This window comes from Diospyros lotus, chromosome 14 (genome assembly GCF_014633365.1).
Source record: "Diospyros lotus cultivar Yz01 chromosome 14, ASM1463336v1, whole genome shotgun sequence".
Lineage (NCBI taxonomy): Eukaryota > Viridiplantae > Streptophyta > Magnoliopsida > Ericales > Ebenaceae > Diospyros > Diospyros lotus.
Window position 1 is genome coordinate 15,799,281 of NC_068351.1, and position 16,918 is coordinate 15,816,198.

Genomic DNA, 16,918 nt, shown 5'->3' on the forward strand with positions numbered 1-16,918 from the left:
CGCAATTCCTAAATGTATGTCAGCACACTAAAACAAGTACTCAATTCAGAAAACTATGAAACAATACAATTTGACGGCTTAACAGATGATGAAGACTAGGGATAGACTCGAATCCACCAAATATTCCCAGCAGAAGATACACCATTTCTGTGATCATCATCTCAAATCAACCACATTCTCAAATCCAAGAAAAGTATACTTCAAAAACCACACAAATGAATGAACATTATATTCCACCCAAATCTTTCTAGCACCTTATATCCCACTATTTATTTTTTACAAATACAGGTATTACATCTTGCTGTTTTACCATGGAAATAGCATGGGACATTATGCATGTGAGAGACAACAATAACATACCAAGCATTTATACTACATGTGAGGTCTTATACATATATGAGAGACGTTATCAACTCTACCATACTTCTGTCCGCATTACTGCACACATGCATGTTCTTCAGCATTTTTATGTAATAACTTGCAACTTAAAATATAGGCAGTACTGAAAGAACAGTTCAACTTCTTCACTTCTATTCGAACTTGAAAGCACTTGTTAATTTTCCAGCCGGCTAGCTCTCCGTTGCTATTATGCTGTAACTAACAGCATCATCCATCACGATGCTTCAAGCTTTTCCTATCTCAAGTTTATCAGTTTCACTCTCCTCAAACCTACTTCATTCCATTAGAGATGCAGCCTGCATGATTTGAAAATCATTTTTCTAAATAAGTTTTTGTGGTTTAAAGTTTAAACCTTAAGTAGAACCCTATTCAAAAACCCAAACTTACAACTGAATGAGCAATCATATTTATGCAACTATAAATACTGGATGGTGCTGACAAGAAACCAAATGCGGGAGCTTGAAAAGGGCTGGATAGCAATTCTGAGATCTCTACATCCAACTCACACAGTAAACCCCTTAGAACCTCTTCTACCCAGAGATGTACACAAAATTTTAAGTGTCCTTTATGGAATAATCCTCAAAAATTTCTTTATAGGTCCGTTGGTGTTGCAGAAATCTCAAACATAGTCCATTTCAGCATTTTGCCATACAAGACAAGAGAAGAAAATAAACGGTGAATAGAAATGAGTAAGACATTGAAATGACTCAGACTACATGTTAGCAAATATGCAACTGGGTATTTTACCAATACTGAGGTGCCAAATTATGTAACATTTAATGTCTCCTGAGAAATCAAGTACTACCTACAATGGAATTAAACAATCTCCCAATCTTATTTTGTTTGGTTAGCATATTGAAAGACAATTCATATAAACAATCTAGCTTTGATTTCATATGGTTCTTTGGACCCTAACAAAAGGGCACGAACTCCAGCATATTGAGGTTGCCCTCACCGCTATTATAGTTCCAAATCATAGTTCCAAATCAATTCGCATGTAAATTGATTTTTTCTGGGGATGGTGGGGTGTCATTATATGTGCATATGCTAGTGCCTCCAAATTTTCCTGCATTGAAAGGGAAAAGAGAAGAAAAGAAAAGAAAAGAAAAAAGACTCGCCTCACTTGAGAGCTGCTAATGCATTGTATTCATAGGAATAGGCAAACAAGGCTTGCTTGGGAAATCATTGATCGCATTAAAGAAAGATAACATCAAAACAAGCTCATCACAAATTGCTGAAGGTAAAATCCACGAGAATCTACTATTAGAATGACAAAGAAGAAAGTAGTCATCATCGGAGGAAAGGAATTTGACTAAGTATGTAACACGTATATGTATAGCCAAACTAACAAGCAGTGTATCTGCAGTAAGCCAAGGGAGAAAATTTTTCCAAGGATGAACCAGGAACCTAACACGTACCAGTATCATCTTCAGGGAATGTGTCCAATGCACAGATACCAGAATTTCAACAAGTAGTTCACGTATTAGCTATCCAAGAAAAAAAGAACAGAATATGAAGAGCATAATAGCATAATGATGCATAAAGTCACAGTTCCACACAGAATACAAGACGAAATTCACATGAATTTCCCATCATGGCAAGATGAAGATTAAGGAATTTTCCTAAGAAAATCAGCATATATCAATTAAAAAAGGAATTAGGTATAACACAAATTTTCCATATCAAAACCCTTCAGATTATTCAGCACTGCATTGTTAATAAAAGTACGATTAAGGAAAATCTACAGACCCCATAGTTCATGGAACCTCTATGCCTAGTACATGACCAATGATGGCACTCTATCAAAATTTTGCATTAACTAAACTTAAGCGTAGAGTTCGAGCAACCAAAGAAAAAGCAGGCTCAGATCGGCACGTATCTCTTCAAAAACTGCTTTCCCGTCACCACTAGCCCAACCACCACGCCGCCAATTGCACCAGCCACCGCCGCCGACCTCGGCCCGGACGCCGCCTTGTAAAGCGCCCCGGTTCCCAGCCCCGCTACCACGCTGTTCAACACATCGTCCGTATCCCTCACGGCCACCATGCCGCTCTCCATCCCGGCGAACAACAATCCGATCACGCCGGCTCGGTTTCCTAAACTCCGCCCCGTCTGACCCGACGCATTCAGGACGCGATTCAGACGGAGTTTGAGCGTGTCGCCTGGCTCGGAGGCCTTAACGCCATCTACTAGACCCTTGGAAGCACCGACGGAAGCACCGGAGAGATAGCTGATGCCGGTGTAAAAGGTGAGGTTCTCGCCCCAGGAGCGGCGCTGGGCGACGGACTCTTCCTGGAAGAGGAACTCCGGCGAGGTAGGGAGCTTGTAGAGGGTTTGTATGGGGACATTAAGGTCCTGGTAAGGGTTGTATAATCGGCGATTGTTGTCTTCGCTCTGGTTCGAAGGCCTTTTCGGCTCGTACGCCATCTTCCCCACTCTTCTTCCAGAATCGGGAATAATAGGGTTTGCTTGGCTGCTGCCTAGCGTAGTGCCCTGCCCGCTGGGGAAGAGAGAGAGAATACTTGGAAGAGGGGGCTGGAGACTGGGGAGGCTTTCTCATTAATTAAATAAAATTATAAAGTATTTTTTAAAATCTTTATTATAAAATTATCACTTATTTTTTTTATCTATTCTATGATGTCTGTTCTAAATTTTTATGCAATGACATGAACGTTGTATTGTTGTTTTTTTTAATATTTCATTTGTGTGTGTGTTATTATTTATTATATAATTTGAATTAAAAAATTTAAAAATTATCCAAAACTGTTGTTTAAAATAACGAAATTGTAATTTTATATTTTGATTTGATTCAATTTAATGTAGCTACCAAAAATAATTTAAAGTGAGTTAAATATATAATAGATCATAATTTATTATTGGGTTAGTTATAGAAATTACTCAATTTTAACTGTGTTTTTAATTTTAATTCAATTTTTTTTCTTTTTCTAATAGTAATATCCAACATTTATTTAGATAATTAAAATATGATGCAGCCAGTTGATATTTTAGTAAAATTGGTGAAGGCAAGTTTTGACAGTATGATTAGGAGAGAGATTCATAAATTACCGAAAAGAAATTTAAAAAATTGTTTCTAACCACTTTCTAATAAAAAAAGGTTTTTGACAAATCAAACAAACTAATTGCACTCTATACCCACTTTTATATGAAATGCCTAAAATACCCTTAATGAGATTTTAAATTAGAAAGCCCACGTTGTCCTTATCTTCATTTACTAAAATATTGTTGTCTCTTTCATATTGTCTTTCTCTTCTCTCTCATCTTCCAACGTTTACGGTAATCTCTTTCTCTCCATTATCAAACCATCCAAACTCAGTTATTCATTATACATTCAATTTTTTTGCTTGTTGGGTCATTTAACAATCTTCATCAATCGCAGCGATCTCATTGAAATCTCATTAAACAAGATTCTTTCTCTCTAACAAACAATTTCACTGACTGAATCTCTAAGGATTGATTTCATTTCTATTTGTTTTGTTTTGTGATCACATTGCTTATAAAGGCTGTGTAGTATGTTTATGGTTGTAAAAAAACAAATTATGATAGATATTATTCCAGATCTATAATGATTTTCATGAAAAAATAATTTTTCAAAACTGCACAACGTCATCGGGTTTTGTGGGGCCATGAAACCTGATTTTTTAATAAAAATGGTTTTTTTTTTTTTTTGGCAATGGGAATTTTCAATGTTGCCTAATAAAAAATAATGTATTTTTACATTTTTTGACTTGATTAAATTTATAATTCACAAGAAATAACAATGGAATGATAATAAAACACAACCAATACATAATTAAGTGTTCTAACTACTAACAACATTGGATTAAATTGATGTAATGATTATGAAATTTATCCAAAAATAAAAGTATAATTTTTAAACAATAATTTATTTTTGGGACTATTGAATAACTTGGAAAACTCCCGTGGCCAAGAAAAGAAAAAAATGATAAAAATAACCATTTTAATAAAAAAAAATCGGGCTTTGTGGGGTCACAAAACCCGGCCCGGGTTTTATGGGCTCTGGTTTTGTGGGGCCACAAAACCTAATTTTTTAATAAAAATCATTTTTTGATCTTTTTTTTTTTTTTGCCATGGGATATTTCAAAGTTACCCAATAAAAAATGATGTATTTTTATATTTTATAACTTAATTGAATTTATAATTCACAATAAATAACAATGGGATGATAATAATAAAACACGATCAATACATGATTAAGTGTTCTAACTATTAATAATATTTGATTAAATTGATATAATGATTATAAAATTTACCCAAAAATACAAGTATAATTTTTAAACAATAATTTATTTTTGGTACTATTGGATAACTTGAAAAAATACCATGGCCAAGAAAAGAAAAAAAATATCAAAATAACTATTTTAATAAAGAAAATCGGGCTTTGTGGGCCCGGGTTTTGTGGGGCCATGAAACCTGATTTTTTAATAAAAATTATTTTTTGATTTTTTTTTTTTTGGCATGGGATATTACAAAGTTACCCAATAAAAAATAATGTATTTTTTACCTTTTTTAACTTGATTAAATTTATAATTCACAAGAAATAACAATGGAATGATAATAAAACACAACCAATACATGATTAAGTGTTCTAACTACTAACAATATCGGATTAAATTGATGTAATGATTATAAAATTTATCTAAAAATAAAAGTATAATTTTTAAACAATAATTTATTTTTGGGAGTATTGAATAACTTGAAAAAATCCTATGGCCAAGAAAAGAAAAAAAAGGATAAAAATAACCATTTTAATAAAAAAAATCGGGCTTTGTGGGGCCATGAAACCTGATTTTTTAATAAAAATCATTTTTTGATTTTTTTTTTTGGCCATGGAATATTACAAAGTTATCCAATAAAAAATAATGTATTTTTATCTTTTTTGACTTGATTAAATTTATAATTCACAAGAAATAACAATGAAATGATAATAAAACACAACCAATACATGATTAAGTGTTCTAACTACTAACAACATCGGATTAAATTAATGTAATAATTATAAAATTTATCCAAAAATAAAAGCATAATTTTTAAACAATAATTTATTTTTGGGACTATTGAATAACTTGGAAAAATCCCATGGCCAAGAAAAGAAAAAAAAAAGGATAAAAATAACCATTTTAATAAAAAAAATCGAGCTTTGTGGGGCCATGAAACCTGATTTTTTAATAAAAATCATTTTTTGATATTTTTTTTTTTGGCCATGGGATATTACAAAGTTACCCAATAAAAAATAATGTATTTTTACCTATTTTGACTTGATTAAATTTATAATTCACAAGAAATAACAATGGAATGATAATAAAACATAACCAATACATGATTAAGTGTTCTAACTACTAACAACATCGGATTAAATTGATATAATGATTATAAAATTTATCCAAAAATAAAAGTATAATTTTTAAACAATAATTTATTTTTGGGACTATTGAATAACTTGGAAAAATCCAATGGCGAAGAAAAGAAAAAAAAGGATAAAAATAACAATTTTAATAAAAACAAATCGGGCTTTATAGGGCCATAAAACCCAGCCCGGGTTTTGTGGGACCATGAAACCTGATTTTTTGAATAAAAATGGATTTTTTGATCATTTTTTTTTTTTGGCCATGGCATATTTCAAAGTTATCCACTAAAAAATAATGTATTTTTACCTTTTTTTTACTTGATTAAATTTATAATTCACAAAAAATAACAATGGAATGATAATAAAACATAATCAATACATGATTAAGTGTTCTAACTACTAACAACATTAGATTAAATTGATATAATGATTATAAAATTTATCCAAAAATAAAAGTATAATTTTTAAACAATAATTTATTTTTGGGACTATTGAATAAATTTGAAAAATTCCATGGCCAAGAAAAAAAAAGGATAAAAATAACAATTTTAATAAAAAAAATCGAGCTTTATGGGCCACAAAACCCGGCCCGGGTTTTGTCGGGCCATGAAATCTGATTTTTTAATAAAAATAAATTTTTTGATCTTTTTTTTGGGGGGGGGGCCATGGGATTTTTCAAAGTTACCCAATAAAGAGTAATGTATTTTACATTTTTTGACTTGATTAAATTTATAATTCACAAGAAATAACAATGGAATGATAATAAAACACAATCAATACATGATTAAATGTTTTAACTATTAACAATATTGGATTAAATTGATGTAATGATTATAAAATTTATCTAAAAATAAAACTATAATAAACAATAATTTATTTTGGGGATTATTGAATAATTTGGCAAAATCCCATGGCCAAGAAATGAAAAAAAAGGATAAAAATAATCATTTTAATAAAAAAAATCGGGCTTTGTGGGGCCACAAAACCCGTCCCGGGTTTTGTGGGGCCATGAAACCTGATTTTTTAATAAAAATAGATTTTTTGATCTTTTTTTTGGGGGGGGCCATGGGATTTTTCAAACTTACCCAATAAAAAATAATGTATTTTTACCTTTTTTGACTTGATTAAATTTATAATTCGCAAGAAATAACAATGGAATGATAATAAAACATAACCTATACATGATTAAGGGTGTGTTTGATTGCATTACCTAGAATTTAATTCTAGATAATATTGCCTAAAAAACAAAAACCATCTCACCCCCTTAGAAAATGAATTCCATGAAAAGAAGTTTTAAATGATTGTACCATACATATTTTTTCATGAAAAAATTAAGAGTGTTTGATTGTTTTCCATAATTTTTTATGGAAAATATATGTAATCAAACACACTCTAAGTGTTCTAACTACTAACAATATCGGATTAAATTGATATAATGATTATAAAATTTATTCAAAAATAAAAGTATAATTTTTAAACAATAATTTATTTTTGGGACTATTGAATAACTTGGAAAAATCCCATGACCAAGAAAAGAAAAGAAAAAGGATAAGAATAACCATTTTAATAAAAAAAAATCGGGTTTTATGGGGGCCACAAAACCCAGCCCGGGTTTTGTGGGGCCATGAAACCTGATTTTTTAATAAAAATAGATCTTTAGATCTTTTTTTGGGGGGCATGGGATTTTTCAAAGTTACCCAATAAAAAATAATGTATTTTTATATTTTTTGACTTGATTAAATTTATAATTCACAAGAAATAACAATGGAATAATAATAAAACACAACCAATACATGATTAAGTGTTCTAACTACTAACAATATTGGATTAAATTGATGTAATGATTATAAAATTTATCCAAAAATAAAAGTATAATTTTTAAACAATAATTTATTTTTGGGACTATTGAATAACTTGGAAAAATCTCAAGGCTAAGAAAAGAAAAAAAAGGATAAAAAAACAATTTTAATAAAAAAAAATCAGGATTTGTAGGGCCATAAAACCTAATTTTTTTAATAAAAATGTATTTTTTTTTTTTTTTTTTTGGCCATGGCATATTTCAAAGTTACCCAATAAAAAATAATGTATTTTTATCTTTTTTGACTTGATTAAATTTATAATTCACAAGAAATAACAATGGAATGATAATAAAACACAACCAATACATGATTAAGTGTTCTAACTATTAACAATATTAGATTAAATTGATGTAATGATTATAAAATTTATCCAAAAATAAAAGTATAATTTTTAAACAATAATTTCTTTTTGGGACTATTGAATAACTTGGAAAAATCCCATGGGTAAAAAAAGAAAAAAAAGGATAAAAATAACAATTTTAATAAAAAAAATCAGGCTTTGTAGGGCCATAAACCAACCCAGGTTTTGTGGGGCCATGAAACTTGATTTTTTTAATAAAAATGTATTTTTTGATTTTTTTTTTTGGCCATGGCATATTTTAAAATTACCCACTAAAAAATAATGTATTTTTACCTTTTTTGACTTGATTAAATTTATAATTCACAAGAAATAACAATGGAATGATAATAAAACATAATCGATATATGATTAAGTGTTCTAACTACTAACAACATTGGATTAAATTAATATAATGATTATAAAATTTATCTAAAAATAAAAGTATAATTTTTAAACAATAATTTATTTTTGGGACTATTGAATAAATTTGAAAAATTCCATGGCCAAGAAAAAAAAAAGAATAAAAATAACCATTTTAATAAAAAAAATCGGGCTTTGTGGGGCTACAAAACCCTGGTTTTGTCGGGCCATGAAACTTGATTTTTTAATAAAAATAAAATTTTGATCTTTTTGTTTTTTGTTTTTGGGGCTATGGGATTTTTCAAAGTTACCCAATAGAAAGTAATATATTTTACCTTTTTTGACTTGATTAAATTTATAATTCACAAGAAATAACAATGGAATGATAATAAAACACAACCAATACGTGATTAAATGTTCTAACTACTAACAATATTGGATTAAATTGATGTAATGATTATAAAATTTATCTAAAAATAAAAGTATAATTTTTAAATAATAATTTATTTTTGGGACTATTGAATAACTTGAAAAAATTCCATGGCCAAGAAAAGAAAAAAAAAAGGATAAAAATAACCATTTTAATAAAAAAATCTGGCTTTGTGGGGCCACAAAACCCGGCCTGGGTTTTGTGGGGCCATGAAACCTGATTTTTTAATAAAAATGAATTTTTTGATCTTTTTTTTTTTTGGGCCATGGGATTTTTCAAACTTACCCGATAAAAAATAATGTATTTTTACCTTTTTTGACTTGATTAAATTTATAATTCACAAGAAATAACAATAGAATAATAATAAAACACAACCTATACATGATTAAGTGTTCTAACTACTAACAACATCGGATTAAATTGATGTAATTATTATAAAATTTATCCAAAAATAAAGTATAATTTTTAAACAATAATTTTTTTTCGGGACTATTGAATAATTTGGAAAAATCCCATGGCCAAGAAAAGAAAAAAAAAGGATAAAAAAAACAATTTTAATAAAAAAAAATCAGGGTTTCTGGGGCCACAAAACCCGGCCCAAGTTTTGTGGGCCCGGGTTTTTTGGGGCCATAAAACCTGATTTTTTTAATAAAAATAGATTTTTTGATCTTTTTTGGGGGCATGAGATTTTTCAAAGTTACCCAATAAAAAATAATGTATTTTTACCTTTTTTTGACTTTATTAAATTTATAATTTACAAGAAATAACAATGGAATGATAATAAAATACAACCTATACATGATTAAGTGTTCTAACTACTAACAACATCGGATTAAATTGATGTAATGATTATAAAATTTATCTAAAAATACAAATATAAATTTTAAAGAATAATTTATTTTTGTGACTATTGGATAACTTGGAAAAATCTCATGGCCAAGAAAAGAAAAAAAAAGTATCAAAAAATCCATTTTAATAAAAGAAATCACGCTTTGTGGGGCTATAAAAGCTGAATTTTTAATAAAAATGGATTTTTTGATCATTTTTTTTTTTGGCCATGTGATTTTTTAAAGTTACCCAATAAAAAATGATGTTTTTTTTACATTTTTTGGCTTGATTGAATTTATAATTCACAATAAATAATAATGGAATGATAATAAAACACACACAACCACTACATGTTTAAGTGTTCTAACTACTAACAACATTGGATTAAATTGATGTGATTATTATAAAATTTATCAAAAAATATAAGCATAATTTTTAAACATTAATTTATTTTTGGGACTGTTGCATAACTTCAAAAAATCCCATAGCCAAAAACAGAAAAAAATAGATAAAAAACTATTTTAATAAAAGAAATTAGGCTTTGTGAGGCCACAAAGCCTGACCGAGTTTTGTGGGGCTACAAAACCTAATTCTTTTAATGAAAATTGATTTTTTGATCTTTTTTTTTTTGGTCCACGAGATTTTTCATAGTTACCCAATAAAAAATTATGTATTTTTACATTTTTTGGCTTAATTGGATTTATAATTCACAATAAACAACAATGGAATGATAATAAAACACAACCAATACATGATTAAGTGTTCTAACCACTAATAACATTGAATTAAATTGATATAATGATTATAAAATTTATCAAAAAATACAAGTATAATTTTTAAACAATAATTTATTTTTTGGACTATTGGATAACTTTAAAAAATCCCATGGCCAAGAAAAGAAAAAAAAAGATCAAAAAAATTATTTTAAGAATAATTGAATCACATTTTTTTAATTTTTTGATAATACACATTGTTGTTGCCAAAATACAACAATTAAAATTTATGAAGTGGGGTCCACTCGAGCTTGGTGTCGAGTGAAGTTGGATTGCCGTAAGAGATGTCGCCTTAAAGGAAATTGCCGCTTGGATGCTCGCCGTAGGGCTTCGCCATAAGGTTTCGTCATGAGCTTCCGTCACAAGGATCCGCCACAAGCTTCGCCACAAGGTTCGCCCCTAGCTCTGCCACAAGCTTTGCCACAAGGCTCGCCACAAGGTTCGCCCCTAACTCTGCCACAAGGTTTGCCACAAGGTTCGCCCCTAGCTCTATCACAAGGCTTCGCCACAAGCTCTGCCATAAGGCTTCGCCACAAGCTTCGCCACTATCTCTGCCACAAGCTTTGCCACAAGGCTTCGCTGTTAGGCTTCGCCGCTAGCTTTGCCACGAGGCTTCGACCCTATTAATGCTGAAAAAATGGGTTAGAAGGCTCGCGGGAATCTTCCCCGCGAAGACCCTCCGATGCCAAAGTCAGTCCCAAACTCTAATGAAATTGCTCAAAAAGAGAATAGTCCTAGTGTATTCAAGATGTCTGGATTTTACCAAAGTCAGAAGTCATGTTCATTGTCTTCTAGCTGGATATTTATAGGGCGCGATTTTCAAGGGTGGCTGGTATCGACACGTGGCACTTGCCGAGTGGGGCTCTTGGCTTTTCGGGAGACGCACACTGCCGCAAGCTTGGGGGCTTGCGACAGTGTAGGAGGTTGGGCTCGCGGCACACTTGGATTTGTGCTGCGAGCCCCTGCTCATTTTGCGACAGGCTTGCGGCAATTGCCGCGAGCTTAAGCGGTCGAGCTCGCGGCATGATACACTACCGCGAGCCCGCGGGATTGCGGCATTTGCCGCTAGCAAACGGACGGGGAGTGGCTTGCGGCAATGTGCAGCGATCTTGCGGCACACTGCCGCGAGCCCGCGTTCTTTGCGCAACTTATTTGCTCAATTTCTTGCCCCCAATTTCTTTGGCCCAACACATATTTTTTCAATTTTTCAATTATTTTTATTTAATCCATTTTATTTATTGTATATGTAATATTATTACATATATTTAATAATAAAAAAATGAAGGGAGGGAACTGAGCGTGGGTTCGAGACTCAACTAGTTATTAAATTTTTTTAAAAATAATTATTATTAAAAACAATAGTATTTATTTGAAAATATTAATAATTTAATAGTTGAAAATTTATTATTATAATTAAGATTTGTAATTATTATTATAATTGAAAAATAATATAAGAATCATTGAATAACAATTTTTCAGTTATTTATTTAATAATACATATATATTTAAAATTTTCAATTATTATTATTTAATTAATTTTATTTGTATGTAACAATACATATATATTTAATAATAAAAAAGAGATGGGGACTCACCGTAGGTTCAAAATCCACCCAATTATTAAATTATTAAAAAATAAGAATTCATGTTGAGAAATAATAATAATATTTTAATAATTAAAAATTTATTATTATAATTATGAGGGGTTTCTCGGGCTTCCCTGTGGGGTAAAATAGAAATTCAACCCTTCTGTTTGTTTTGTATTGAGGGTAGTTTGGTAATATATTGTCTTTATTTTTATTCTTAATTTTTAATTAAAGTGGGGAGTTGAAAAGTCAAAGATTGAGGTAAAAAGTGGTAAAGTGGCTATTTTTTGTAACTATTTGTTTGTAGGGGGGTAAAAACATTTTTTTGTCAAAAAGGGGTTAAAAACGAATTTTCTATTTGTGGAAGGGTTATTTTTTGCAATTTCCACTATTATTAGAGAGCAAATAATAGAAGTAGAGAATGGCAAGGGAAAAATGCTAAGAGTTGCAATAAGAAAAAATTAGCAATGTTTATCATCCAATAGACTTAAAAATCAAATAGAATTAATTTAGATAAATTGATTTATTGCTCGTATTGGGTAACGTATTAATTTACATAATCAGGGAAGCATGGGACCCAACGACCTCTCTACAGTCCCGCATCAAGTAACATATTTTTGCCTGATGCGAGTAACATATTAGTCTTCATTAATCTGATTGGTTTGGTTAATTTGGTTCAATATTTTAGTATATTAGTTCTATCTTAAGTTTAAAAATTAGATTTGATCAAAATCATGAGCACGTGAATTTAATCCAAACTGATTTATATATATAAATAAATTAAAAATATATAATATTAATATAAATATTCAATGTTATTTGACATATTTTGTCAATTTATTAGTTGTTTGTTGTGAGTTATTTGTCACTGTTTAAAGTAAATTGTTAATTACTATAAGTCTAAATTATTTGCTGAGCATAGATATTATTTTTTTTAAATGTTTATAACAAAAATTTGAAATTGATAAATTATTGTAAATGATTAAGCTTGAGAATTGGGTCCAATCAAATCAATTTTTATTTGGTTGAGTTGGTTTTGTATGGGGATATATTCAATTTTTAATTCACAGTACTTGATGTAAATCAATTTAATTTTAGGTTCATGTCAAATTCAAAGTATCTCAGTCTATAAACACACTTAAATAGTATTTATTAATTAAAATATATTTTTTAAAAAATGAGACATATAAAGTGTTTAAGAAAAAAAAAAAAAGAAGCTCCATTATGTTTGTTAAAATTATTTGGTAAGCCACTGAAAATAAGTTACTTAATTTTTTATTTGAAATTATTCAGATAAATTTATTTCTTCTCCCTCTACATAAATTTATATTGAATCTTACAAATAAAAAAAATAACATATATGTTTCATAATGCATTTCAAAAAATTTAACAAAGAGTCTAATAAAAATCTTAAAATATTTATGAGTTTTATCTTAACTACTCTGTATATTGGTTTAGAAAGTATTCTAATTTTATTTTGGTATAATTTTAGGGTAAATCACATCAAATATCACTAAATTTTAGTGTGTTTTTCATTTTAGTCACTAAACTTTAACTATTTTCAATGTGATCACAAAAATTTAAAAAGTTTTACAATGTGGTCACATATAAAATTTTTCAGTTATTTTATAGTCGGAGCGGGTGACGTGGCGCTGATGTGGCAAACAATAAAAATATTATGCAATAATATTTTAACATAATATTATTATATTGACACGTAACACATTCTGATTGGTTGTTATTGCATAATAATTTTTATTATTTACCATATTAGCCAGAAAATCTTATATGCGACCACATTGCAAAATTTTTTAAACTTTTGTAATCACATTGAAAAAAAATAAGGTTTAGTAACCAAAATAAAAAACATACTAAAGTTTAGTAATCTTTGGTGTGATTTACCCTATAATTTTATCTTACTCATCTTAACAAACACTTAAAAGAAAAAATGTTATTAAAAAAACTCACAAAATTTGAAAGGCATAACTAAACTTAGGCCATCTCCAATGCGTCTCCCTATCCCACTCTATATTATATTATAAACAATTCACTCGTTATTCTGATTTTGACTAAAAAACTGTGTAGACTCAAACAAGACTCCCTAGTCTCCTATTGATTTTATTTATTTATTTTAATAAACTTCAATTCTATTTATTTTATCTTATTTATAATTTTCATACATATACGAAATCAATAATCAAATATACAAAATAATCATATACGCGCATAAACAAAATTAATAATTAAATATACAAATTAATAACTAAATATGCAATATCAATTATCCAATACAAAAATAATAAAAAATATCAAAATCTCACAAACTCATTCTTTGAAAATCTCGGTCTCCATTGACCCCTATGCAAATCTCAGTCTCCTCTTCATTTGCATCGCTCTCTTCATCCTCATCAACATCTTATAGGGCTAATCATCCTCATCAATTTCACCATTCCCTGGATCATCATTCTCGTCATCCAACTTCGACCTCTCACTCTTTATCGTCGTTTTGCTCGTAATCGTCGCTGTTGCTCATCGTCACCGTCGCCTCTGTTGGTCGCTACTATCGTTGGATCTAATGTCTGCAACTCTATAACCAATTTCACCTTTGCTTGCAATGGATCTTTCTCTTATTGAATTGATGATTGTTGGGGGTGAGGGAAATATGGCAAGGAGATTTCCATCGCTAACAGTGCACGAGGATTTTCCAAGTTGCCAAATTTTTAGTGAGGGAAATTGACAATAATAAGGATCGATGGAGCTTCGATTCTTTATTTTGCTCCTTAAATTTTGGCTAGCTAAATTCACCACATTTGGAGATGGTCTTGGGCAAAGCCCATGCAACCACTATAGTCACCCAATCAAGGACTTGCCACATCATATTTTAATAATAACACATAATTTGATCAAATGGTGGTTTATAATTTACTAATTTTAACTAAATAAAAGTAGATAACACTATTACGAAATTACAAATTTAGTCTAAATTAAAAATACCATTAAAGTGGATTTTTTTTTAATAATTAGCCGTTCATTATTTAACTCTGAATTTTTCATTTCTCATGTCAACTCTAAATTTTAATTTCCATTCATTCCGAACGCTGTAAATTTCGAAGCTTGGACGAAACCGAGCCACAAATCTATTTCAGCGGGACATGGCGAGAGAGATGTGGGGAGGACTGCGCCTAGCCGCCATTCCAGAGTTATCGTTCGTCCCTGTTTGCCGGCGACATAGCGCTGTTCCGGCGGCCGTGCGATCTCGACGCCTGGGGATTGACAATGGCAGCAAGTACTGGGACAAGTTCTACAAACACCACCAAAATAAGGTCCCCCTTAATTATCGCCTCATTACCTGTAACAGATGCTTCAATTCTTCTTTCTCCTAAATGTTCCTTAAGATAATGCCTATCCTTAGATCTTCGTGACTCTTTCTGCCTAATTGGTTTTTGTGTTCGGTGCAGTTCTTCAAGGACCGCCATTACTTGGAAAAGGACTGGGGACAATACTTCCGCTGCGATGATGAGAATACTACATTACCGCACGGGAAGGTCGTTTTGGAGGTTCGTTTTCTGCTTTGCTGTTGTGTATTGACCTCATTATCAAAACTGCAATTGAATAACAGTTCTGGTGGTGCTGAGCAATCCTAAGTGAAATTGTCTTCTTTAATTATTGGGCATTTGTTCCAATCGACTATATGCTGTGTCCATGGGGATTAACATGGCTTTGGATGGAGCCAATTGGAGAAACAGGTCCATTTAGCTAATGGAAGTGATTAGTTTTCAGTGGATTGATTATTTAAGTAAGTTCAGCGTCTTGATTGAATCTCGCGATCACGCTTCATATTCTTCCTCTTCAAAAGTAGTTCTCAGATCAATTGCTAATCACTGCACAAAACCAATGCCACATTTTTAGTGACAGGTTGGTTGTGGAGCCGGAAATACTATTTTTCCCCTCGTTGCCAGATATCCTAAACTTTTTGTTCATGCCTGTGACTTCTCGACCCATGCTATCAAACTTCTTACGGTTCGTGTCTCTCGCTCTTGTATGCTGTTGGTTCTCTATTAGAGTTTATTTTTTCTGTAAATTATGTTTCGTATTGCTTTACATCAAAAGAAAAATGTTCCTTTTCATATGTTATTCTTCATTTTCTTTTTAAATCTAGAAGTAGGTTAATTTACACTCATCCTGTCACGACCCAAATTAGGGGATTGTAGCCAGTCCTATTCCTTAATGGGACTCTAAGCCTCACTAGGGAATAGTAGGCCTACCATCCTTTATAGTAATTCATCCATTCGCATTCATGAGAATGAGTAAACATAATTATATTGGAAATGTTCATAGAGTTCATTAATTGATATCCCATCATTCCGAAGGGTAATGTGCCCACATTTCATTGCATCATTCATATTAAGAGTTCCAACCTCTAAGTTAAGAAATCTACTGTCACAATCCCAAGGATTCCCAAGGATAGATTAGTAAATATAGTAGTAGTTAACTTACTTGCATTATACAATAATTGTAATTTTCTTTCCCTTTTCTGTTATAGGTCTTTGTCCTTAGTTATAGGAAGTTATGCTTATTGTTGTTCTGCACATGGGTGCATGTGGGAGGCTATTAGGCTATATATAAGCCATAGCTGAGGATGGGAGGATTATGTTTGAATTGATGAATGAATTCTCTCATTTCCCCCTCTTGAATTATCTCTCAATCTCCCTCCCGTTTCCCTCTGCTCTCTCTCTAATTTCTCCCCTTTCTCTATTCTGATCCGCAACTCTCCCTCATTTCTATCTATTATCTTCCCTTATTTCTATTCAATTCCCCTCTCCAATCATTTTGTTCTTGATCCTAATCCCCTCGGATTCTTCCGAGTTCCAATCCAAACTCCTAGGCTAAACCCTAGGTACATGACAATTTGATATCAAAGCCGTCAATCCTCGGCTATGATTTCAATTGATTCTAG

At 30.8% G+C, this 16,918-nt stretch overlaps 2 protein-coding genes across 7 annotated transcripts in view; one reads left to right on the plus strand and one right to left on the minus strand.

Moving 5' to 3' along the window:
- Window positions 1–2,044: 2,044 nt before the first annotated feature.
- LOC127789579 (mitochondrial import inner membrane translocase subunit TIM23-2-like) lies at window positions 2,045–2,934 on the minus strand. The gene has a single exon (XM_052318511.1). It carries the CDS (start codon window positions 2,824–2,826, stop codon window positions 2,263–2,265), a length of 564 nt encoding a protein of 187 aa, XP_052174471.1. The 5' UTR covers window positions 2,827–2,934; the 3' UTR covers window positions 2,045–2,262.
- A 12,126-nt stretch (window positions 2,935–15,060) lies between these two features.
- LOC127790280 (uncharacterized) overlaps window positions 15,061–16,918 on the plus strand; it is a 36,977-nt gene continuing 35,119 nt past the window's right edge. For 5 of the 6 annotated variants that reach the window (XR_008020748.1, XR_008020751.1, XR_008020750.1 and 2 more), the window contains exons 1-3: window positions 15,061–15,284; window positions 15,420–15,518; window positions 15,877–15,981. Coding sequence is in view for 2 of the 6 variants with exons in the window: in XM_052319684.1 (XP_052175644.1) it covers window positions 15,114–15,284; window positions 15,420–15,518; window positions 15,877–15,981 (375 nt within the window). In the remaining 4 variants the exon portion in view is untranslated. The remainder of the gene's footprint in view (window positions 15,285–15,419; window positions 15,519–15,876; window positions 15,982–16,918) is intronic. The other variant, XM_052319685.1, reaches the window with a different exon arrangement.